Source organism: Hippopotamus amphibius, chromosome 12, assembly GCF_030028045.1.
Source record: "Hippopotamus amphibius kiboko isolate mHipAmp2 chromosome 12, mHipAmp2.hap2, whole genome shotgun sequence".
Lineage (NCBI taxonomy): Eukaryota > Metazoa > Chordata > Mammalia > Artiodactyla > Hippopotamidae > Hippopotamus > Hippopotamus amphibius.
The window spans coordinates 18522550-18550273 of record NC_080197.1 but is presented as its reverse complement, the minus strand read 5'-3'; the positions used below and the strand labels follow the sequence as shown (position 1 = coordinate 18550273).

The 27724-nt window shown below is 38.6% G+C and overlaps 1 protein-coding gene across 1 annotated transcript in view; it reads right to left on the bottom strand.

Moving 5' to 3' along the window:
- The window catches only part of PTPRT (protein tyrosine phosphatase receptor type T), a 1046874-nt gene that overhangs the window by 222601 nt on the left and 796549 nt on the right, over positions 1–27724 (bottom strand). The window contains exon 12 of the mRNA XM_057701613.1: positions 2853–3126. Within this exon, the coding sequence (XP_057557596.1) occupies positions 2853–3126 (274 nt within the window). The remainder of the gene's footprint in view (positions 1–2852; positions 3127–27724) is intronic.

Genomic DNA, 27724 nt, shown 5'->3' with positions numbered 1-27724 from the left:
AATCTTGCTAGGAATGTGATAGCAAGTGAACTGAATGCAGCTATGACTGCTCTACAGCATGGAAACCCAACAGCACCTCTTGATATGTTGCCAAGAGCAGGGAAAGCCACCCCTTCTCAGGGTTGTGCTGAACCAAGAGACTGGCTAATATGGGATGCAGAGAACCAAGAACAAGATGGGTGCAGATGCTTCTGGCCATCTTTATGTCTTCCTCCTCAATACATCAGAGTGTTGCATGCAGAGGGAAGAGCAGATGCACAGGTGGAATGCAGTCTGGCAGCTTCTTTTTGTAGTTTTATACTCTCTGGGAGGAATGGTGTTGCTTCAACCAGTAATGAATGCAGAACTGAAATACCAATGTGGAATCTAAATGGGTATGTGGGCATTTTAAGTGTTAATTAGTTTCTCAATCCAGGTTTCTCATAAGGTAAGCACAGCCACTGACAGACTAGACTACCTTGGCCACAGGCTGTTCTGTAAGGACTTCACCAAATCTTGCTTTTGTCACAGCCTTCCCTTCTCTAGTGAGCCTCTCACTTCTCCAGAAACACTGTGGAACATGGCAAATCAGATTTCCTTACATTTATAGAAGCTGTTTGAGGGCACATACTACACAATCTTCATATGAACTATAGGGTCTAGCATATGTCACTGTTCATTATATACTTGTTGAATGAAATATGGCAACTTGGAATATGTCCACAAAAGCATCCTAGATTGAAAATACTTGAGTAGAAGAGGAACTAAAGATAGTTAGCTTGCAGAACATGAGACCAGATGGGTGTGTGTGTATACAGGGGAAGTGAATGGTAGAAAAGTTCTTATGTAACTGAAAAAAATACCACCTGAGAAGGTGATTGCATTAATTCTATTGGGACCTAAAAGAATGGATCAAGAGCAATGGGTAGAAGCTATAATAAAATATATACTTAAGACAGTTAAAAAAAATAAAGCTTTCTTAGAGCCAGAGCCCCCACAAAGATCACAAAAGTTACCACATAAAGAAGTGAGTTCTTGGACTTCCTAGGTAGCGTAGTGGTTAAGAATGCACCTGCCAATGCAGGGGACATGGGTTCGATCCCTGCTCCAGGAAGATCCCACATGCCGCGGAGCCTAAGCCCGTGCACCACAACTATTGAGCCTGCGCTCTAGAGCCCGTGAACCACAACTACTGAGCCCATGTGCTACAACTACTGAAGCCCACGTGCCTAGAGCTCATGCTCCACAACAAGAGAGAAGCCACCGCAATGACGAGCCTGCACACCATGATGAAGAGTAGCCCCCTCTCACCACAACTAGAGAAAGCCCATGTGCAGCAACAAAGACCCAATGCAGCCAAAAAAATAAATAAATAAAAATTTAAAAAATACATTAAAAAAAAGTGAGTTCTCTGTCATTGGAAGTATTCAAAAATAAGCACTAACATTACCAAATAACAAATGCTGGAGAGGGTATAAAGAAAAGGGAACCCTCCTATCCTGTTAGTGAGAATGTAAATTGGTGCAGCTGCTATGCAGAACTGTATGGAGGTTCCTTCAAAAACTAAAAATAGAGTTACCATATGATCCAGCAATCTCACTCCTGGGCATATATCCAGAGAAAACCTTCATTCAAAAAGATGCATGCATCCTAATGTTCATAGCAGCACTATTTACAATAGCCAAGACATGGAAGCAACCTAAATGTTTATTGACAGATGAATGGATAAAGAAGATGTGGTACATATATACAATGGAATACTATTCAGCCATAAAAAAGAATGAAATAATGCCATTGGCAGCATCATGGAGGGCCCTAGAGATTACCAAGTGAAGTAAGGCAAAGAGAAAGACAAATATCATATGATATCGCTTACATGTGGAATCTAAAACAATGATACAAATCAGCTTATTTACAAAACAGAAATAGACCCACAGACATAGAAAAACTTACTGTTACCTCAGGGAAAGGGGGTGGAGGAGGGATAAATTAGGAGTTTGGGATTAACAGATACACTATTATATATAAGATAAAAAATAAAGTCCTACTGCATAGCATAGGGAACTATCAATATATACAATATCCTACAATAAATGATAATGGAAAAGAATATGTATATATATGGATAACTGAATCACTCTGCTATGCACCAGAAAATAACACAACATTGTAATTCAACTATACTTCCATTAAAAAAAAAGAATAATCACTAACATTGGTTAACTGTGATATTGCAATGTTGACTGAATCACTATTTAGTGTGTAGGGGGAAGGAGGGAGATACTGGATGACCTTTCAGATCTTTTCCAGCCCTGTGATTTTGTGACGTAACGACTGGCACCCCTTGTTAACCAAAAAAATATTTGACACAAAAAGGTTACCTTGTCTTTGGGAGAAAAATATTTTCTCATGTAACGAATGGTAATGATAAAGGGGGTTAGTAGTCACTGATTAACTAAAACATGTTTAGTGCACTCACAGATATCAAGTTTATAGGTATTCTTTTATAGATTAGGAAATTAAGACTCAGATCTTGTGATTTGCCCAAGTGAAACACCTTTCTATGCTCTAATACAGGGGTCTCAGAACTTTTTCTGTAAATGGCCATATAGTAAATATTTTAGGCTTTATGCAGCACAGAGTCTGTCTCAACTACTCAAGTGTACTGCGGTAGCATCAAAGCAGCTATAGACTGTGAAAATGAATAGGCATCACTGTATTTAAAACAACAGCAACACTTCACTTAAAAAAAAAAAGGCACGGGTCTGGATGATTTGGTCCATGGGCCTTAGTTTATCAACCTCTGCCCTAAAGCCATCCTGCCTTCTCATTTAAGAATAGGAAAACAATAGCCTCCATGTGGCCATACTTACTCCATTTGCTTTGCTGAGTGCCTGAAAGTAGATGCTGTAGCTTTTCAGAGGGGAAAGAGGAGGGTTCCAGTAGCCATTGTATGTCTTGTTGTCGCCCACTGTAAATGGCTGCGTGACAGGCAGGTTGGCAGGCTTCAATTCAGCAGCAAAGTAGTGTAGAGAATCGAGGCTGGAGGCGTTCCTATAGCTCACCGGCACCGAAAAGCACTCAATGATGTCAGCTGCCCTCCGTGACTTCTGAAGTCGCTCCTCCTTGACAACCAGCTGATAAACACTGGACAGGAAAGAGGAGAGGAAGATGAGCAACTATCTGGAGGGATGAACTGGTTATTTATCAATATCACTTCTGTCCACAACTTAAACCTCCTTCCTGAGCTTCAGACTTATGAACCCGTTGCTTTGTAGAAATAGATCTCCATTTAGATATTACAAAGCCAGTTCACACTGGTTATGTCCAAAATGCAACTCAGTTTCAGCCCACAAACCTGCATGCTCCTCCTTCTACATTTCTTTCCTTAGTGAAGGTAGCATTGCTCATCAAGTGCTCAGATCTTGAATCTGGGGCTCATCCTCATTTCCTATCTCCTTAGTTTTCACTCTGCTCCTCTAACCAACAAGCTTTGTTGACGTGACATCAGCAATCTGCACCTGCCACTCCTCTTTTTTCTCCTCCCATCAAATTGTTGAGATTGGGCACTCCCCCACCTCTTAGCTGGACTCAGCTGGTCTCTTTGCTTCTAATTTATTTGATCAACTCACCAGTCAACCCATTGATCTTCCTAAACATAAACACTGTCCCGCTTCAAGCATTTTCATAGGCTTTCCATTATCCAAATGGTACAATCTAGACTCCTCATCCTGGCATTTGGGGCACTTTGTGTCTGGCTTCTAGTCTACCCCCTCAGAGACTCTTACAGTAAACCCCTCACTGCAGCTGCTCCAGACCCCATGTTATTGCACAAACCTCTTTTGGATCCCAGTCCATGCCATCACCAGTTCACGCTTCCTCCACCTGCAATGCCCTCTCATTCTATCCATTTCAGCTCATGGAAGCCTTTCTCAAAAGGCTGAGCCCATCTTTCATCTCCTCTATGAAGCCAGCCTAGATCCTCCAAGTCTGAATGACTTTCACCCTACTTGGCTCCCCTGCAGCTTGTTAACAGCCATCTGCCTGGGACTGCAACGACAAGAGCACAGAACTGCTGTTTCTCTGGCTAGACTGTGACCTTTTGGACAGGGGGAGCTGTGGCTTAGTTATCTCTGCTTCACTCTCCTCCATCCACATACTGCTCAGCAGGTTGCCTGATACCTATATGGTGATCAGTGAATGCTTGCTCAAATGGAATAAATTGAATTGAATTGAAAATAAGCATGAAACCCAATCTGATGGGATGCAGAAACCCAAATCAAGATAAACAGTGATTCCTCTGAGCTCCTCTAGTGATCTCACACATTCCCTTCAACTTAGGAGGATGTAAGAAGGTGTTAATGTGTGAAGAGACAGGACCCAACCTTTATTAAACACCAACTGTTTGCCAAATGTGTAGGCTCCCTTTACAAAAGTTATCCTAAATTTTGTGAATTTTGATAACATTATCTCTTCAAATGCCCACATTTTGTACTTCTCTTGAATAAATGCTTCTTTTAAAAAAGATCTTTATGGCACAAATCTCTGGGACTCGTGGTTTTTTTTTTTTTTTTTTTTTTTAAGATTTTTTTGATGTGGACCATTTTTTTAAAAGTCTTTATTGAATTTGTTACAATATTGCTTCTGTTTTATGTTTTGGTTTTTTGGCCACAAGGCATATGGGATCTTAGCTCCCCAACCAGGGATTGAGCCCACATCCCCTGCATTGGAAGGTGAAGTCTTAACCATTGGACTGTCCAGGGAAGTCTTGGGACTCATGATTTAAGCGAAGTATCCAAAGAGTGTCTCCAGGAACTTTTGTGAATTAATGAAGTGATTGCAGCAATGCCCCCAAGCTGACCATTTCAAGATGGCACAGTGAATGGGACACATGGTTTATAGAAATGGAAGGTGGTGAGGGCTACCATCCTTCCATCAGACTGCCCATCTAAAGACACTTGATTGGGAAGCACAACTTGGTGAAGATAGAGGTATACGATGGTTTAACTAGGGGAAGAAGGCTACAGGGGGACTGAGCCAAGGAAACACGACACACTCAATATGGCAAGTCTTCCCCTGGATCTCCTCGAGCATGGAGATGGTCAGCAATGCGGATGGGAAGCCGATGGGCATGTGAGTGTCTGCCACATTGGATGAGTGATATGTGAGCGGAAGTGAGCAACAGCTCAACGAGATGCCTGCTGTCTGCTGTGCACATCTGAACAAGAACTCAACAGCCCAGAGTGCACGTAACTGACATGTGAGTGAATGTGGCCAACCTCTACGGGAGTACAAACTGCATCTGAGTGTGAACGATGAACAAATGAGGATCTGTAGTATCTGCGGGTCTGAAAGCCGAGTGAACATGTACACTCTCTGAATGCATGAGTGTTGTTCCAGATGAATGGGAACCTGAGTGTCTGGACACCTAAATAAGTCTGCGTGACATCTGAGTGTCTCCAACATCCCAAAGTGTGTGTTTGTATTTGTGTGTGTGTGACATCCATATGCGTACGTAAAAGTGAAGTCAACAAATGCTTAAATTATGACTTTAATACTCATTTCATCCTCAACTCTGAGGTCCTTTTCAATGGTACAATCACTATGTTTATCAAGACAGCTAAGCTCAAAACAGTCCCTGAAAAACAGCACAAAGACCCAAGTCCCAAACCGAGGTCACAGGGTGGGAGTGGAGGAGCGCCTATGACAGTTTGCAGGACCTGCATTACTTTACATATAACAACAGTCTCAAGCAAAATTGAATCTGGCTAGTGTGCTAATAAGGACTCCTTGTTGAGGGTGCATTACTCATGAGACTCTAATCTATGAGGGAAAGGGCAAAAAGGAATAAAGAGAAAAGGAGCAACAGCCTCTTGGGTTTACCTGTCCATGCCTGCAACAGCACCTACAATACTCTGCACGGTGCTTGGGGCACTCAAAGGATCCAGCCCTCACGCCCTCTTGACCAGGTCGGGAGGGACCAAGAGCCTCATCCCTAGCAGCAGGTGGCTGGAAAGAGCTGTGGGTCCCTGCTCTCCCCTGAGACCCAGCCTATCCCTAATCACCACTTGGGTTAATCTTGCCCACCTGAGAAGACCTCTGTCTCTTGTTTCTCAGCCCAGGACTCTCATGCCACCCTTGAGTCCTTCTGTCATCCTTACTCTGTAAACTAAGAACCCGAAGCCTTGGGGGCTTCACTGGGGCTGGATTCCACTCCTAGAACCACTCTCTGTTGTCCCTGGCCCTCCTATAATGGGATGGATCAAGAAGAGTCACAAGGATGGCCCGAGGGCTGCCCATGACTGGCATGAGATTCCACAGTCATGGACAGCCAAGCAGTGGGTCTTCATTGGACTGTGACACGTGAATGCTGCCAGGGGCTACAGAGAGAGGCAAATCATCTCTCCAGGGGTCAGCCTTCAACCCCACTGCACCCTCCTCCCCACCAATCTGATTATTGAGGACTCTCTTGTCAATTCAACCAAACTCAGCAGCAGGATTACAAATGAGGATGCTGAGGCTGAGAGGCTAAGTGCCCAATGAGTGTCAAACTGCAGCAAAAGTAGAAATCCAGACTCTCAATGCATAGTCCAGTATCCTTTCTTTTTCTCTACCTTACTTCTTTTTCCATAAGCCAACAAAGCGTGCAGAGGGCCTTCTAAGCAATTTTTTTTAACTTGGTGGCTGAAATTGCATAGCTCTATCCCATCTAGCCTCGTTTGAAATCACAAAGACTAGCAAAGGATATTTTTTGGGTTAAACTGTGTTGTCAACATATGGTTCAGTTACAATTGGGATTAATGCACCAGAGCACATCCAGCAGCTCCCTGAGGCCCGCTGTGTCTGCAGCTTGTTCATTCTGAGGCAAATCTACAATTGCAGCCAGAAAGCTGTAAACCATTTTCTCATATAAATCTTTCTGCCAGGGAATTCAGCCTCTCTCAAAGATCTGGGAGCTCTGATTAAGGAGAAGGGAAGAAACGGCTGACCAAGTTGTGTGACTTTCCTTTCCTTTCCTTTTAGGAAGCAGAGGGGGAAAGAGACAAGAGATGGGGCATTATTTTGGTTTCTGTGATAACTTCATTCTTATCAACATTCTCTTGAAAATATGTTTATTGAAGCACTTTTTGCTGGTAATGATTATATCATACCTAAATGAGAATACACGCCCCCCCCCCCCCCAATCATATCTCTAGTGCAAAATAAGTGGCTGGAATAAACTATTCAGGATTCTTTGTACAGAGAAAGCATTTTTTAAAGTAGAAAAATCCTAGTAGTATGAGATAATAAATTCTTCTTATTATTCTATACTCACCTCACAACATACAACATTTACTCACCACTGAGAGGGTGGACATTTATGGACATATTTTCTGCATAATTTGTCCTAAGGGTCTCTTCTTGCAGGACCCTGAAAGGTAGGCTGCAGACTCACTTCAATGTATAAGGCCAAGGGGCATTTGTACCTCTTTCACCTCCGTAGCTTTGCTGTCCTCACCTGCAATGTCCATTGTTCATCCTCTTTCTACAGTGACCGATAACCCCCATCCCTCTCCCTCCCTGACTTTGCAGACCCAGGCTTGCCAGCAACTGCTGTATTTTAGTTTCAGTGTCTCCTGAGACAAGAAAACTCTACCATGATCCCAGGTCCAAGACCCCAGCTCATAGAGGACAGTTGCCTTAGATGCCTTTAAGAGCAAAACCTGCAGGAATGCCTGCAGGCTTTGGAAGAACTCTGCCTCTGGACCCTCATGCTTCCTCTGCTTTCCAAATTAATGGTTTAGATGATGACTCATGCTTCTCTAACCAGGTACCACGGAGGGGCACCAGGGATCTATCAGATCTATCCCTCCATCACAGACACATCCTGTGGCCCCCTTTCTATATCCAAGGAAGATCTTTCCAGCCAGAGGCTATATCCATTCAGAAGGCTGAAGTCAGAAGACAGATGGAGGGTATGCTGCCCAACTTCAAAAAGAGGCACATTTGAGCCCATGTTCTCCCAGAAAGAGGTTTGTCTTAGTTCAAGTTATTCTAGAAACAGGACCCTCAGCCAAAGTTTCAAGGCAAACAATCTCTTAAAGAAGTGGTCCCAGGAGAAATCAGTAAGGGAATAAGGAAAGAGAGAAGGGGGCAGAAGCCGAGTAAGAACATGCTTTGAAGACAAGGTCCCAGACTCAGTTTGATCCCATAGGGAGCTCTGGAGCATAAACTGTACCCCACAGTTTGTCTTATCTCAGGCCAAGGGTGTTTGAGCATCTGATACCAATCAGTTATTGGTTATGGACTCTCCTGCAGAGACAAACTCCCAGACACTCCCAACTTTGTCTGTGGGTCAAACAAGGTGGCTCTGCGAGCCTAATGGCAACCCTTCAAAGAAGGTCGTGGTCAAGAGCCATTTGCATCGAAGCACATAGAATCTGGAGGATGCACACACTGCCTGCTCTAGTTCCCTCCCAAATGATTCAGTCCTAAAGCCATTAGACAGGGCAGAGCAAGCAGGCATCTGTACATGATGGGGGAAGCCATGGTGGCCCAGTGTAGGGAGTGGAAGCCCACCCAGCATCCCTGAGTGTGCTTCTGGAAGAATTCAAACTAAAATAACCTCTATTTGCCTCAACTTCCTCATATTTAAAAATTAAGGTGTGAACCTTCTTGAATGGTGAAGTGAGAAGCTCAGCACATTCTCTTTCCAAAGAGCAATGATTAAACTGAACAATATTGGTAACAGTAACAATTTTAGTAGTGATGGGAGGAAAATGTATAGCTTTAAATATCTATGTCAGAAAAGAAGAAAAATCTCAAATCAATAAGTATCTACCTTAAGATAGTAGAAAAATAAGAGCAAACTAAACTCTATACAGGCAGAAAGAAAACAAGAATAAAAATTAGAGTGAAAATCAATGTAACAGAAGACATAAAAATAAGTGGAAAATCAATGAAACAAAAGTTGGTTTTTGAAAAGATCAACACAATTGGCAACTCTTTCTCCACGCTGATCCAAAGACAAAGAGCTATGACATAAACCACCAAAATCAAGAGGAGACATCACTACTGACCCTATAGAAATTTTAAAAATTATAAGGGAATGCTATGAAAAACTTTATCCCAAAAAATAGACAATGTAGATGAAATAGACACATTCATAGAAAGACACAACTTGCCAAAACTAACTCATGAAAAAATAGAAAATTTGGGTACACTCGTAGCCAGTAAAATAATTGGATTAGCAAAATTCTTCCCTCGAAAAGCCCAGCTTATATAGCAAATATTAAAATAATAAATAGTTCTTATTTTTCACAAACTTATCCAGAAAATAAGAAAGGCATCCTGGCTCATTCTCTGAGGCCTTGATATCAAAACCAGAGTAATACATTACAGTGAAAGTAAACGACAGCATTATCCTTCGTGAATACAGATCTAAAAAATATTTAACCAAATACTAGCAAACTAAATCTAGCAACTTATGAAAAAGATTGTATATCATAACTGAGATTTATTCCAGAAATGCAAGGTTGATTTAATATCCAAAATCAATTAATGCAACACCATATTTTTTGAATAAAGAGAAGAAACAACATGATAATTTCAACAGGTTTAGAAAAAATATTTGAAAAAATCCAATGCATATTTATGATAAAAAGGTACTAACAAACTAGGAATAGAAAAAAACTTTCTAAATTTGGTAAGTCCATCTACAAAATATGTAAAACTAACATCATACTTGAGGGTAAAAGATCGAATTCTTTCCCTTTCTTTGTAGGTGACATTATTCTGTATGCAGAATAAAGTAGACACACACACAATATGAAATAAAACAATTTCAATAAGGTCACAGGATAGAAGGCCACTATACAAAAATGAATTGTATCTTTATCACTAGCAAAGGACAATCTGAAAATGAAATTAAGTGAACAATTCTATTCACAATAGTATCAAAAAGAATACCTAGAAATAAATCTAAACAAAAGAAGTGAAATACTTAAACATTGAAAAGTATAAAAAACCCGCTGGGAAAAAAAAATTGAAGAAGATCTAAATAAATGAAGAGACAGTCCATGTTCATAGATTGGAATAGTCAATATTGTTATGATAGCAATTCTCATCAAATTTATCTACAGATTTAATGCAATCTCTATCAGAATCCCAGAAGACTTTTCAAAAATACTAACAAGCAGATACTAAAGTGTATATGGAAATGCAAGGATCCATAATAGATAAAACAATTTAAAGAATAAGAACAAATTTGAAGGACTTATAGTTCCTGATTTCAGAACCTATGAAAATCAATAGTGTGATGCTGGCTATCAATAGGATAGACTTACACATCAATGAAAGTGAACAGAAAGTCTAGAAATAAACCACAGCATTTATGGTCAATTCATTTTTGATAAAAATTCCAAGACAATTTGATGGTAGAAGGGTAATCTTCTAAGCAAACGATGCTGGGTCAAGTGACTATCCACATGCAAAAATCTAAATTTAAACTGACATTATACACAGGAACTAATAGAAAACAGACCGGTCCTCAGTGTAAGAGACAAAGTTATAAATCTTTTAGGAGAAAACATAGGAGAAAATCTTCATGACCTTGTATTAGGAAAAGGGTGTGTGGATACAACACCAAAAGCATGATCCACTAATGAGGGAAAAAAGATACATTGGATGTTATTACATTTAAAAAAATTGACTTCAGAAGACACTATTAAACCAATGAAAAGACAAACTACACACTGAGAGAAACTATTTACAAGTTATAGGTATGACTTACATCTAACATACATAATGACCTAATACTACACAATGAAAACACTAACAATCCACTTTAAAAATTGGCAAAAAATTTGACTAGATATTTCACTAAAGATAAAATACAAGTGATTTATAAACTCACGAAAAGATGGTCAACCTTAAGAAGTGTGGCCAAGATTGATGGAGTCAGAAGACCCTGGAAGCTCAGCTCCTCCCATGGGCTTACCAAAATTACAACTATTTACAGAATAGGTATCTATAAGAATGACCTGAAGACCAGCAGAAAAGATTTTCCACAACTAAAGATATAAAGAAGGAATCAAACTTACATGTGGACTCTAAAATATAACACAAATGAATGTATATGTGAAGCAGAAACAGACTCACAGATACAGAAAACAAACCAGTGGTTACCAAAGGGGAGAGGCAAAGGGGGAGGGGTAAATTAGGGGTATGGGATTAAGAGATACAAACTACTATGTATAAAATAGATAAGCAACAAGGATATATTGTATAGCATAAGGAATTATAGCCATTATCTTATAATAACTTTTAATGGAGTACAATCTGTAAAAATACTGAACCACTATGCTGTACACCTGAAACTAATATAATATTGTAAATCAACTATAATTGAATAAAAAAATGAAAGTAATAAAAACAGAAAAATCCCCAAAGAATAAAACAAACCAAGACAACAACAACAATAAAAAAAAGACAGTGAGAAACCCCCACCCCACCCCCACTCCCACTTAGAATGGCTATCAGTAAAAAGACAGACAAGGGTACTGGAAAACCGGCACTGTCATACACTGCTGAGGGAAAGTCAAATGGTGCAGTCTCTTTGAAAAACAGTCTGAAAGTTCCTTAAAAAGGTAAACATAAAGCTATCATTCACCCAGCTATTCCATTCCTAGAATTTAGATATCTATATAAAAACTTGTATAAAAATGTTAATAGCAGTATTATTCATAATAGCCAAAACATCAAAACAAACAAATGTCCATATAATGAAATACTATTCAGCAATAAAAGAAACAATTTACTCATATATATACTTTACAATAAGGATGAGGGTCAAAAACATTACGCTAAATGAGAGAAGCCAGATGCAAAACACTACATATACTGTATGACTTTATTCACATGAAATGTCAAGAAAATGCATATTTATAGAGACATTAATCATATTAGTGTTCATCTGGGACTGTAGGTGTGAACAGGAATCAAATGCACTTGGGCACAGGGTATTTTATAGTGTGATGAAAACGTTCTAAAATGAGACCGTGGCGATGGTTGCACAACCCTACAAATTTACTGAAAATCATTGAATTGTACACTTAAAACTGGATGAATTTTATGGTATGCAAATTATACCTCAATAAAGCTCTTAAAGAAATGAGGGAAATGGACTGAGTAATCTTGGATGTTCTTTCTCCCTTCCAAAGAGTCTATGCTTTAGTATTCAACGATGCACACATTTTAATACAAAAATGCTATGATAACCCTTTGGTGTTATTGTACAAGATGGGCTAAGAAACAAGTGTGAGCTTTGTAATCCCCAACAGAATCTAACTTAGCAATTACATTCCCCACGTTAGAGGTCACTTGGAACTATGAAACTGAAATTTACAGTGATATGTATTAGTTAGCTACCCGTTACTCCAAGGCTCTGAGAATCCCAGTTTTTGTTCACGATTTGCTTAGTCACAATACCCATTAGAGGAGGCAAGGAACTGGGGAGAGGAATACATCTGCAGTTTAGCATCAGCGGATGCGCGTGTGTATCTTTCCCTGGCTTCTGACTAGCTGTGTGATCTACTGCCCCCTCTGTCTTTCATGTACTTACTCATTTATTCATCAGATATTTATTGTGCGACTACAGGGTAGCAGGTTAAAATTTGAAAGTAATACGGCCCCTGGGCACTGGGAGCTCAGAACTGAGATGGGGAAGACAGGATATTAACTGTTCAGTACAATTCAATATGGGGAGGGCAGGAGGAGCTCGGCCAGCGAAGGATTCTTAGAAGAGGGGTGCTTACAGGACAGTGTGAGGGTTAAAGGAGGTAATGTGTCTAGGAAGTTCTTTCTACAGAATAAAGTGCTTTTTATAAAAGTTGGCTGGAGCCAGTACAACTGCTGCATGCATTATTATTATAGTGTTATCAAACTGGACCACAAAGATTTGCCTTGTTTTCCATTTGGGCTCTTCTCCTGTGATTGAGCTGCATTTAATAAATTTAACAAAAGTAGATTTTGAGTAGAAACTTAGAGGAAGAAATATATGTTGTGTAAAGAGGCCATGACAGTTCAATTGAAGAGCTCAAATTAAGTTTTACTTATTATCAGGTGAAATCAAAAGAGACCTTAAAAGAAGAAACCAGACAACCATCTGATGATGGCTGGAGTGCCATGTCTTCTAAAATATTTAAAAGAAGTATAAGCAGCTTTAACTGAGCATATAGTTACTGGCGTGGAGATATACTTTAAATCAAAATGCAGAAGACCTGGCCCTCATGTATTTTCTCTCAATCATTGGTCCTCTCCCATTTACGATATCGTACATAAGCAACTCCTGTGGTTCTAATTTCAATATATACCCAGAATCTGACCACTTCCATCATCTCCACGGCTACTACCCTAACAAGTCCCCATGATCTCTTGACTGGATTATTGCCATAGCCTCCCAACTGGTCTCCCTGCTTCCAATCTTGCCCTCAACAATCTTACAACAGTGGCTGGAGTGACCCTTTAAATACATGACTCAGGTCATGACATTCCTGTGCTCAAAGCCTTCTTATGGCTCCCACCTTACTTAGAGTAAAAGGCAGCATCTTTACAATGCCTCCAGAGCCCTCTGTTATGAGGCCTGTTTGCTGTTCCTTGAATACCCTATAGGCATGTTCCCATCTCAAGGCCTTCACATTTACTATCCTTGATGCCTGGAATGCTCTTCCCTCACATATACCCAACCCTTGGAAGGCTTGCTTCTTCACCTCTGCTGGCGAAGTCTTACATGATCACTGTATTTAAAATAGCAACCTTGGGACATCCCTCATGGTCCAGTGGGTAAGACTCCGCGCTCCCAATGCAGGGGGCCCAGGTTCGATCCCTGGTTGGGGAATTAGATCCCACATGCATGCCGCAGCTAAGAGTCCACATGCTGCAACTAAAGATCACACACATCGCAATGAAGATCACACGTGTCACAGTTAAGACCCAGTGTGGGCAAAATAAATAAATAGGTAATTATGTACTAAAAAAAATGAAATAGCAACCCCAACCACATTATACCCTATTACAACTTCGCTGCTTAATTTTCCTCTGTATCATTCATTATCATCATGCCCACTCTGTGTGTGTGTGTGTGTGTGCACGCACTTGAGGTTAAGTCATTTAAAGAGAGGGCTGTATGCCCTGCAAATGTCAACCCTCCTTCAGGAAAAAGCACCTGTATAGATATGGGGCCAGTTAGCTGATATTTAGATAGATGGCCTCATTTTAGTGACCTTTACTGCGCTGAAAAAGCAAGGTCGAGGTTTTAGTTCTGGCTTTACCACTCACTAGCTCTGTCTGACATGCTGAGCAAGTCATTTCACCTCTAGAACTTGTATCTAAAATGGGATAATTCTGGCCAATGCAATAAGACAAAACAGAAGAGATATACATTTTAGAGAGGAAAGCAATTTATCATCATTTGTAGATAATATGACTGTGACCTAATACAGCGAAGAGAATCAAGTGAAAGACTTTTAAAATTAATAAAAGAATTCAGTAAAGTGGTTTGATAGAAGATAGAGATAAATAAACTGTACACCATGAAAAACAAGCTAGAAGAGGTAAGGGAAAAACCCTTTTAGAATAGAGTCCTTTAAAAAATAGCTAAGGATAACACAAATAAGAAATGTATAGGCCTGACTTGGGAAGGGAAAAAAAACTCTACTGAGTGATATAAAAGAACATCTTCAGTCCCTAGCACAGGGCTTGGCAGAGTGGGTGTTAAATAATTGTGCTGAACTAAAGACGAATAAATGTACAGAAATGCTAAAGTCCTGGATGAAAGCATCACGTGTTGTAAAGATGTTGATTCTTGTCAAATTGATGTTTTTTTTTTTTTTGCTTTGGAAAAAAGCAAACAGTATAAAATAGGAGGTCAATTAGGTGACAATTTGAAGCCCTGAAGATGTAAATGACCTCAATTTTGAAATTCTAACAATATCAATGGGATTACTTTGGTTTATTTGTTTAAAATAGGAAATATAGTCAAGAATTTATTTTTAAACAAAGGAATGTGAGTGAAAAACCACTACTAGATATTAGAGTATATTATGAAGTTAAAAATAATTAAACCATGGATACTGGAGTATGATTAAAAGAAAATGAAAGAGGGGTGTGTGTGTGTGTGAATTTTATATACAGAAATGAAAGCAATGAAAGTCAAAGGAAAACAGAAAATTTCATCAATAAACAGTGTTGGGAAAATTCCATCATTATGAGAAAAAGCACCAAATTTAAGACCTCACCATATATGAAAATCCACATCATATTAATTTGTTTACTGAAACATTTCAAGATGGCCATACCAGTCAAATGCAATGTGTGATTCTTGATTGGATACTGGATTCTAAATTTCCTGCGTGTGATGACTGCACTGTGGATATGAAGAAGACTGACCTTTTTCTGAGGATATACAAACTAGAGGCTTAAAGGAGTCTTGATTATTACAACTAACCTAGCAAGTATCCATTCAGAGATCAGGAAAAGAGACATAAAGTAAACTGACAAAATGTTTACAACGGGTGAATCTGGGGGAAGGATAAGGGATGTTTATTGTGCCATTCTTGTAACAGCCTGTAGATTTGAAATTAAAAAAAAATAATCTTGAGCAGGAAAAATCTTTTTAAGCTTAACAACAGAACTCACAAAAAAAGAAAAGAAGAAAGCTGTATATGTGTACATTTGAAATGTCTGAATATATGAATAAAAAATAAAACAAAAATTAGGAAAGCTACTCCCAGAAAATATAATAGAGAAGGAAACAACATTTTAATACTTAAGTGATTGTATTTGGGATGGAGGATCAAAATGTCAAGGGGCATTCACAAAGATAAATAATCTGTATATGGAAAGGTATACACTCCATTATCTCTGTATAATGAGATGAAACCAGATGTTATTAAACCAAAATTCTAAACAAATAAAAACTTCCAGCTGGGGAAAATAAGAGCTTTCCGAAGTAACTCTCATATCAAATAGGAAATCAAAACCACAATTTCATACTCTTTAGAACTATTACAATGAGAACAATGATGTTTAATACTTATGGGATAAGACAAAACCTGTTTTCAGAATCTGAAAAGCCTTTGTTATTAAACAAAAAAGAATGACAATAAATTAATTAAGCATTCCATAAAAAGAAAATTAGAATAAACAACACTGGAGCCAGATGGCTTTTCCAATGATTTCTTTCAATCTTTCAACAACTGATAATTCCCATGTTATATAAGCAATTACATAAGACAAAAAAAAAAAGGGAGAAAGCATCTCAAATTGTTGCAAATGATTCCTCTAATATGCTACTAAATTGGTTCCCCATAAGCAGGTCATTTACCTCAGGTACACAAGACAGACTTAGTAATAAAAAAATCCAGGAAAATAATACATAAATAAGTCCAAGTAGAAAACCGACATGATCGTAGGAATAGATGCCAAGAAAGCATTTGATAAAATTTAACATCCACTTCCGATTTAAATAGGCACAAAGATGAAAGAGATGAAACAGAGATATTTTTATTATGATCCTTAAAAATACCTATTTCAAACCTACCACTAATGTCACACATAGGAAAAATTTACTGGAGGATAAGTGTTGGAGACTGTGGTAACACAAAGAGGTCAACTATCAGCATTATTTGGCAACATTGCCTGAAAAGCTGTACCCAACGCAACAAAACATAAAACCAAAATAAGACCTATTACAACTGGAAAGGAGGACTCAAAATTATCATTATTCACAGATGATGTGATCATTAGACTGGTAAACCAGATACTGAAATTTAATTAAAGAAATTCGCAAGAGGTTTCAGCAAATGAGATGGATAACACACACACACACACACACACACACACACACACACACACACACACACACACACAAGGTTTCCCTAAATACCAGCAAAACCCAGTTAGCAAACCTAATGGTGGAAAGATAGCAGAAAATACCACAATTTTAACACTTTTAACAAGGTAGCTCTTGATGTCATCTAGGTGGAGGAATTGATGCAGATTTCCTGAGAAATAGTGAAGACTTGGGTGGATAGGGCTTGCCCTCTGTCACTGTGGAAAAGCTCATGCTCATGTAACCATTTCAGATTAAGTAAGGGTTTTAAATCAATTGAAACTAAATTCCATTGGGGATTATTTAGGGAGCATGACAAAGTGATTTCAAAATTCACAGGAAAACAGAAGTGGGTGAAAATGGCTAAGAACAGTTGGAACAACAAGAATCATTTAGGAGAACCAGATATTAAAATGTTTTGTAAAGCTATAATTAAAATGTGTGGTGCAGACACAGTGATCAATTGAAAGACCTAATGGAACGATGCAGGCAAACCAATGATATAGTTGGATATACACACACACAGACACACACACACACAGGCAGCATCACCAGTCAGCAGTGCTGTAAGAAGTACTCAATAAGTGTGGAGAGGATCTGTTAACAATTTGGAGAAATAAAATAATATGTACTCAATAAACATCATTAAAATGTTAAAAAGATAATAAAATAGCTATTATGATCTGTAGCAAAAGTAGGACGCAACATTGTAAGGGAGGATCAAAATTCTGTTCAACTTAATTTTTTAATTTGGTAAAGAAAAATGGAAAAAAATCCCACCCCAAATGTTAATATTTTATGATGTATCATAATGACTTTTTCCTTTTTAATTTTTTTCTGTAATTTCTATAAGCTTATATTGTTTTTGTCACGAATCTAAATTAAACTTTATTTTAAATGAAATGATAAAGTTATACTTATATTCACGACCTTAGTACTGTGATGAGGTTCAAAGATAATTAGGAACGTGGAAGAACTTTGAAAATGATCGTTTAATGTAATATATTACAACTAGCTGTAGTATCATGTTTTTTTTTTTTTACTGTAGGTTTATTTATTTTTCGATCTTTATTACAGTATAAGAGCTTTACACTGTTGTGCCAGTTTCTGCTGTACAACAAAGCGAATCAGCTGTATTTATACATATATGCTCATATCCCCAAGTCCCCTCCCTCTTGAGCCTCCCTCCCACCCTCCCTATCCCACCCCTCTAGGTCATCACCAGTCATCGAGCTGATCTCCCTGTGTTAGGCAGTTGCGTCCCACTAGCCATCTATTTTACATTTGGTAGTATATAAATGTCAATACTACTCTTTCACCTTGTTCCAGCTTCACCTTGCCTACCTCCCCAAGTCCTCGAGTCTGTTCTCTACCTCTGCATCTTTATTCTTCCTCTGCCACTGAGTTCATCAATACCATTTTTTTTAGATTACATATATGTTAGCATACGGTACTTGTTGTCTTTCTGACTTACTTCACTCTGTATGACAGACTCTAGGTCCATCCACTTTATGTAGTATCATATTTTTAATTGACAAATGGATTTCTGCACATGGCTGACATGGCATGAGCCATGTCTAGTACATGTCTACTTTGCTGAGTAATGTGACTTCGGAATTTTTAATAAATATACTCTACCTCTACCTAACTTCAGAAGTGTTATTTTCCAGGTTTATGTTGCAAAGTACCATTTCAATCAATCAAGGATACAATAATGTATAAAGAAGAATTTAAAATCACCACTGACCAATAGCTCTATTAGCTCATCTTAATGGCTCATTTAAACAAAAACTTTAAAAGAGCTTCCTAGGCTTAAGTAATGTGTAGGGCAAACAGTGCCAATCAACAACTGCTAGGAGAAGCAGAATGCTGTTAAGACCTTGTTACTCACTGGTCCATGAACCAGCAGCATCCTCATCCCTTAGGAATGTGTTAAAAACATAGAATCTCAGACCCCATGCCAGATCTACTGAATCAGAATCTTCACTTTAAAAGATTTCAGGTTCATACATTTACGTATTAAATTTTGAAAAGCCATAAAGTGAAAAAAAAAACAACACTTTGGGGAACTGAAAATCTTCCTCTTTTATTTCGTTTTGTTTTTTAATAAACATTCTGAAGCTTTTTATGTCCCCCACTGGAAAGCCAGGCTGTTTCCCTCACCCCAGGCCTCCCAATACTGCCTTTTCCCTCAGATGTCCTGGGAAGCAACCCCTTTACCCTCCTGCCAAGTTCTCAGTTGAAATGTCATTGTTGTTTTCTAAAGTCACTTTATGTTGTAAAAGGAGCAAAGAAAAAAAATAAAGTTGAACAAGGCTAGCTTCGATAGGGAGTCAGTCTCCAAACCTCACGATTAAAACCCATAGTGTTGCTTTTACAGAGGAAGATGCTACAGCGGCTGTTTTTAAAAGAGTAATCAATAGGGTGCCTTGGATGTCTCTCCTTGCAACAAAGACATTTGCTTAAGGAAAGGAAAGTGGTAAAAATCCTCTGAGCACTTTTTTATAAGACCATCTGAAGTCAGTTATCCTCAAAAAGCCCTTCTAAGCTCTAAAAAGGTAAGTGGAATGATTATTAATTAACCATTAAATTAATCATAACTGCCATATTAGTGCCAGATAGGGCAAATAAATGCTATAGAAGAATTATAACACCAATTAAAGGATTTTTTTCCTATAGGAAAATGTAACCCACTGATGAGGTTATCTGCAGGAATACAGGGAGCTGAAAATCACCTATGTGTGGAGAACTGTAGGTGCCAGGTCTCCATCAAACAGAACTGCCTATGAATTCCAAAGCCCTACTAAGAATTTCTCAATGTAGGGCTTAGAAATATGAACTTTGTACAAGCTCACTGAATATTCTTATATACAACACTTTTCAAAGACCCTCCTGTGGAAGACCTTCCCTGAATTTGTGACGTGAGGCAAAGAGACCCTCAGATACAATATAATCATCTAATTTAGCAGTTCTCAAAGTGTGGTCCGTGAGTGCCTTTACTATGATTTATTTCAATTACCATATGTTTAAAATGTAGCTTTAATTTCTAATAGAGCATATTGATACTAATAGACAAAACCCAAATAACAAAAGCTTAAGTCCCTATGACCCTTTCAGTGACTCTGCAATGTCAGAATGATTTTAATAGTATACTACGACTTTATTTGTCTCTTCCACTCTGTTGATATTTACACTGAATGCAAAGGCAATAGTGGGTAAAACTGCTGGTTTTACCAGCAGTGGTACCCAACTGTACTTGTCATTGTATTCTTCACCACCACATCAAAATTTGCTATAAAAAACCAAAAATGCCAGTTTTGCTTAAGAATGTTCTGGATGAAGCAGTAAAAAAGTGTTAATTTCAACCCTTGAGTACATGGCTTTTTAATACTCATGTGACACAATAGGAAGTAAGTCTAAATCATGTTATCTGCTTACTGAAATACTATGGTTTCTTAAGGAAAAACACTTCTGTGATTGCTTGAGTTACATGCTAAACTAGCCACTGTCTAATGAAGCACCTTTTTTTTTTTTTTTTTTTTTTTCTTGAAAGAATGGCTAACAAATTGTGGTTATTCACATTTGGATATGTGACAAACATCTCCTGAAGAAATGCAGTATATCTGTCACTTTAAGGGAAACATGGTATTTGTTCATAACTGAGCTTCAGGTGCAAATTATAATTGGGAAAACTTATCTGTCACTGTGAACTTGACAGGTTCCCAATACTTAAAAACTTTACTGATGATATTCAGTGGTGATGTTAGCAAACCTAATACTTTGATGTTGTATAATGAAATATGTCAACATGTGGAAGATTTTAATAATTCAGTGAATTTTTTCAAATGACCAATGCATAATGTTACAAAATAAGGACAAAATATCAAGGAAGGATAAAGTCAAGGATAAAATATCGCTTCAATAGGCAACATAAATTGATACATAACTGATATGAGAATTCAGTTTTCTTCTACAATATGCCCTTAAAAATATTAAAAATATTTTCAAAAATGTGAAACCACGCACCTCATCTCCCTAACTTGATTGTTTTAAAAAATGTAAACACATTGTTTATTTAATATGGAATGAGTTTACTATTATTTTTTAAAATTACAGTATGTTTAAAATGTGGGTTTAATTTCTAATAGAGCATCTTGATATTGATAGACAAAACCCACAGGAACAAAAGCTCTTTGGGATCTTCATTATTTTTTAACAATGTAAAGGGGTCTTGAGGCCAAAAATATTGAGAATCTCTGATCTAATCATATACTACAAAAAATAAAAAATATAAGCACTATCAAGATCCTCAAGGTTTTCTCAGTCTTGGCACTATTAGAATTTTAGCTGGATGATCTTTGTTGTGGGGGGCTGTCCTGTACATTGTAGGGTGTTTATTAGCAGGACCCCTGGTCTCTACTCACTAACTAGATGCCAGTAGCAGCCCCTAGTCCCAAGATGTAACAACCAAAGGTATTTCTGGACATTGCCTCTGGGGGCAAATTAACTCTGATCAAGAACCACTGCCACTGCTATAGGTAAACAGGAAAAGAATGTTAAAAAGATAACTCACAGAAAAGTCAACAGTATAAAACATGGGAAAAAATTATACCTTGCAGTACACTGAGAAATTCAAATCAAAATGATAATATGTTCCCATTTAAAACCCATTAAATTATCAAAGTAAATATAAATTATACTATGCCATCTCCATAAAGTTATGGTAGAACTGGTAGGATTATATAATTCCAGCAGCACTGTAAATTGATTCATCAAATTGGGGAAATAATTTGGCAATGGCTTTCAAGACTCATAAACACTTTTATGACCTGGAAGTAGAAAGAGCACAGATTCTAAAAATCTGCATCAAATCTGAATTTTGGCTCTGAATCGTCCTAGTTGTATGACCTTCCTTTAAATATTTAAATAATATTGGAAATCTGAAGACAATAATAATGTCCCATAAATGATTATTGTGAGAACTGGATTAGATAATAGTGTAAGTGAACGTCTAGTTAAAGTGGAACATTTATTGCACTCCATTTACCTCCTCTCTCTCCTGTGATCCCACTAACATGGTGGTAAAAGATGAAAAAGCATAAAAATCTCAAGGAAGAAAAGAACAGAAGAGGGGCCGTTAGTGGATGAGAGGTTTCAACAAAATTCTGGAAGACTGAAAATGGTCGGAAGAGTGGTATCTTACCACTCTTCTGTGGTCAGGATAAAGAAACCCAAATTATAAAGAGATGTGAATAAAAATAGAGTTGATTTGCCCAATGGCTCTCAAGCAAGACTCTGCTCTTGCAGCAATAAAATATGGAGGATGTGAAAGTGAAATGTGGGGCTGAAAACAGGGTTTTGATCAAAAGTCTATACATGAAACCATCAAACCCTGGAACATGGGCATCTACATATCTACCCCCTACCCCTCAGGCAGGAGATAGGAGGTTTCATCTTTGGAGAGTTTGAATGCCTTCACCCCCTCCCCCTCTGCAAACAGCACTTCCATTCAACTTTTACAATACCTTGCTTTTAAATATTGATTACCAAGGCTCATCAGTTAGATGAGAAATGCCCCAACATGAAAGAGAGTAATCAATTCAAGTGAGGAAAAAATGACTCCAGAGGAAACAGAGATAATATAAGAGTCAGCAAAGCCTTTATCACCCTTCAAATCAAAACATTATCCTCAGAAAAGAAATGATTACTTCTGTAAACAAGAAGTGATGCTGTGAGAAAAATAAAATCAGACAACAGTAAATAGCTCTTAAAAGGAAAAATCATGACTGCTGAAATTTTAAACAAATGCTAGACAAGGTTGATATTTTTCTAGAAAATAGAACAAAATGACCAAAAAGCAAAAAAACAAAAACAAAAACAAGAAAATCAAAGAAGAAAAAAAGAGTATTTAATAGTAAATCTGAAACGGTAGAGCTCTGTTGGAAGAAAATGTATTAATGGTATAATAAAGATATTGCCTGCATACAATCAAATACTGACACATTCTATGATGATTTCAAAGAACACACTGCACAAAATAGGAAGAGTAATGAGAGGAAGTGTAGCACAGTGGTTAAGAGTCAGGCTTTGGAGCCAGACTGTCATGTTCAAATCCCAGATTAGCAACTTATTAGCTGCATGATCTTGGGAAGTTACTTAACCTTTCAGTGCTTCAGTTTCCCCTCTTAAAACAGGGATACTATTTGTTGTTACCTCATAGAGTTTTGATGAGGATTAACTGAGTTAATATAGGTAAAGGACTTAAAATAGTGTCTAGTACATAGTAAGCTTGAAGTTAATTATACAATACTACAATAGAAATAGTATATCACTTGGCACCGAAGTAGCCTGCTTTTAGAATTATAAAATTAGCTATTGTGTATTTATTTAACTAAAACTAGTGGTATAACCACATTGGGAAGCTGGATAATTCAAGACAGCCAAATTCTCATCTATAATAGCGGGAAGTAAATAGATAATGTCTGTAATCAATAACTTTAGAATAGCACATTATGTAGTGACATTGCCAATTCCCAGAAGAAATGGCAAAGAATCAAAATGCAGTTGCCGATGGGGCACAGGACTAGGGGGCTGAAAAATGTGGAGCAGAAAACGGTTTGACTATTTGATTTCCCAAATATGTGTGCTGGTTACTTTGAGGTTTTTTAATTAAAGAATGAAAAAGGTTAATATATATGAATTGGCTGTCAGTGCCTGGCATATAAGTGTAAGGCACTCAATGCATTTTAGTTCCATTTTATTCATTTCCGTAATTCCACTCCTGGGGATTTTTTCCTATTTAAAGATACAATACCAAAAGAAAAGCACAAATAAATATATTTATTGCTGGGTTATTTATAATAACAAATAACTGGAAATGACCCAAATTTTCAACCATATGGGAATGGCTAAGAATTGCACAAAAACCTGATAGAGTGCTATAAACCACGAATGTAAGTTCATTGTTTCAGATGGCTATGGGCTGGCTAAAATCTACCACACGCAAATACACACACACACACACACACACACACACACACACGCATACACACAAAGTTCCTGATATGTTTAGACTAGAAAACAGAAACCTGACAAAACCAAGATGTCTGGACAGAGGAGATGGAGAGAGTTTGTGTCTTACTTCACCTGGTCCCCAAAGTCTCTAATGGGGGCTCACAGCTGCTTGGGTTACTATGCAAGGGGAGTTCCTTCCAAAAACCAAGGAGCATCTCTGAGCTGTGACCTTTTATACTTAGAATTCACATCACTACTCAGGAACAATGCATACTAATAATCTGTGCCATTAGCAACAGTTATTACAAATACTTAGGAGCCCCCTTCCTCATCCTACAATCAGACTCAACATTAGCTAAGTCGTGGCATCAGTGGCTCAGCCTCTGCCTCTAAAAGGCTTAGAAAACCCATTGATCAGTAAAGATATTGATGAAAACTATGTAACAACAATGAAAAAAAAAAAAACGGACAACGTGATACATCTGAGTGTCCATCAGAGCTTACAGACGAGGCCTACAGCTCTCCAACATAATATGAGCTGGGCAAGCCAACTTCTCTGGATCTCAATTTTCTCACCTGAGAAAGGGAGAGCGTCTTTTTTTTTCTACTTCAGTGTGATGTTGGGAGTATAAAATGAAATGATGTTTGGGAAGTCACCAATCACAGGATATGATGAGAAAAGGAGCTCAAGAAAGCTCAGCTGGATGCGACCTTGGTTATCTGGGACCCACTCCTCAGAATTGTGCTTCTCAAACTCCCATGTCTCAGAATGTTCTGGAGACCTTGTTAAAACACAGCCAGCTGGGCTCCATCCCCAGAGTTTCTGATTCAGCAGATCAGGGGACGGGGCCTGAGTATTGGCATTTCTAACAAATTCCTAGATAATACCTTTGGTCCAGGACCACATTTTGAGAACCACTGTCTTACGGGCACAAAAATTACTAAAACTAACTGGGATAAATGTTGAGAGTTTGGAGAGGGAAGAGAAAAGCAGGTGGAAAAAGTTTTCCAAGGGCTGCTCATCTGTCCTTGGTCCCAATGCCCACTAGGTGGACCTTGATTTGTTGACTTCACCAGTTCTACCTCCTTCCCAAGCTCCCTTTCAAGGTTCTCCCCTGAATCAAGCTTCCCTTGTCCAACTTTCTGAACTGAAAGATTACAACCCTATTCCATCTGTCTGCAGCCTACGTGCTGATGCAAGAGGCTACCTGTTTAGGTTCCAAGAAATTACGCATTCGTTATGGAGGAAATTAACACCTCAAAGCAAACTATAATTAGGAATTCTTCAATTCAGTTTATGTTTTTTCAATTAGGCACTCTATAATTTTAATCATGGGAGCATTAACATGTTTCTGTAATTTATATACCTGTGGTATAATTAAGCCTGGGAAACACATTGCTCTAAACCTGAATGGAAGTGATTGTTTCCCTTCACACTTGTGGTATTACAGGTCCCAGATGGAGAGATGGTGACAGTTTCAAAGGAGTCATTTGTGAGTCACAGAGGCCAATGAGAGAACTCCTGGCTTTGGAAATATGAAGGTTGTTGCAGACCGTGTGATGCCCTTTGAACATCTGGCTCATGTGTAGACATCTGCATCCCAAAGCTTCGACTTCTATTGTGACTTTCAAAACATCCCCACCATTGGAAACTGCTTTAGACAACTATTCTTGGAAACTAATTTCAATTAAGCAGGAACAGGGTGTCCTGGCAGGGGAGACGTTATCTGAGAGCCGTGGGAAGCAGATGGCTTTGAATTGAAGAAACTGAACAATAGGCTGAAACTTAGCCTGGATGGGGACCAAGCTTCTTTTTTTCTCCATTGATTCCTCTTCCCACTTTCCCTAACTCTGCGCCTCTCTCACAACCTCAGCCCTGCCTTTTAGCTACAAAGTGGGGCCTGAATCCTACGCGCAAGGTAGTTCTCTTGGGATTCTGAGCAGTTCTGCAAATTCAAGGCATTCAGAGGCACTCTCAAAAGTTTTTGTGCTTATTCAGACTGAACCTTTGAACTTTCTGAAGGTTAAAAACCTTCATTTTTTTTTTCGCTTCTTCCTGCTCTCCCCACAATAGCAAATTCAGATTTGCTGACTGCAATAAAAGAAAAAAAGAACATAATCAAAACTGGCCCGGGGGGACAATGCATACCGATTCCAACCCAGCTGAGTGACGCACCCATACTGCTGCAGCATTTTGGCACTCAATATATTTTGTCTGATCTAAGAAAATATGGAACTTTTTATAGAGTGAACGTTGGAAATGGATTTGTTTCTCCCAGGCTGCTCTAGCCTTCCATGAAAGAATACAGATTTGTTCAGATACTGACGTTTAGTCTCACCCAGCATCCATCTTCTCCCTAAGCCCCAATATCTGCACAGAAGTGATATATTCAGATATGCTATCAGCATGCAACAACACAGCATGTATTTCAGACACCAGTCACTGTCGTCACCATAAGAAAACAGAGGTGTGTTTTTAGCCCCCATGTGGACAGAGATAGAGAAATAAGCAGGCAGAAATCCTCGTTCAGCTCTTATATGCTGAAACTGATGATCTTCATGCTGAAACATACACCAGAAGAGACATAAGAGTTCCAAAAGCTGTAAAACCCACAGGGGCAACTCTACAGTAAAATGCAAAACAACCGCTTCCCCATATCGTGAGAAGGAACAAAAACTGGCACCATAGAAGAAAATACTCGGTTTCTTATACAGGCTCTTTTCTCTAAACCCGAGGCCACCTGTACGCTAACTCAGTGGTGCTCAAGTTGTGGTTCAAGACCCGTAGGATCATCATCATCTGAGACCTTGTTCAAAATGCAGATTCTCAGGCCCAATTTCATCACCCCCAGGGATGGGCAGGGATCTGCATATTTACTGCCTCTCTTGGTGATTCTGATAGTTGATAACGTTTGAAAACTCTGGGGTTAAACCACTTCCCAGACTTTATCCCCAGGCAAGGGTGATGCGATGGAATTTGGGAAGTCCAGTTCAGTGGGTCAAGGTCTCAGCAGCAAGTTAGCCCAGTCAAAGGTCCCCTCTGGCTTTTGGTGAGACTTACGTATTTTCTGCCTTCTCAGCCCCCATTATATTTCTTATTTCTCACGACAAGGTTCCTGGCCTTTACCAATGGCCTCGAATGCCTACATTAATATACTAGGCCTGTTTGAAGCCAAACATGGGCCCTGACCTCTTTTTACCAGCCCTCCCAGAATTTACAGCAATGCAGTCAAATAGAATTTTCTTTGATCGTGTAAATTCTGTTCAATAGGGTAACCCCTAGCCACATCTGGCTACTGAGGACTTGAAATGTGGATAGTGCAACTAAAGTTATGAACTAAAGGTTTAATTTTGTTTAATTCTAATTAATTTAAATTTAAATAGCCTCATTAGCTGTGGCTACAGTATTGGACTGTATAGGTCTTAAGTCTTGCCTTCAACTCCTCTTTATGCTACTGGGACTGCTACCCTCTGCCCTGGCTATGAATATTTACTTTATACGTTTATAACCTTTATAAATTGCTTAGTGAGCCTACACCCATGTGGAAATGCACTAGTTAAACAGCAAATCCCAAGCAGCTGTAGCCAGGCAAGAAAAGGATGGGTTGTATTGTGAAAGAAGAATACAAATTTCTTCTGCTTAATGGTGGGGACTCTAACCTTTAAGTAGTTCTAGTCCTATTAAAAAGCCAGGCTTTCAGGATCACCTCTCTCACTGCTGCTGAGGGGAGGCAAGTCTGAGCAGCTGCAGGCAGCAGGAGCCAGCATCAGCACTGTGCAGAATGCGTTTTGGATGAGAGGAAACTTCCTCGGATGCTACTGACATGGCACAGATCCGCACACTAGCTCAGAAGAACATCA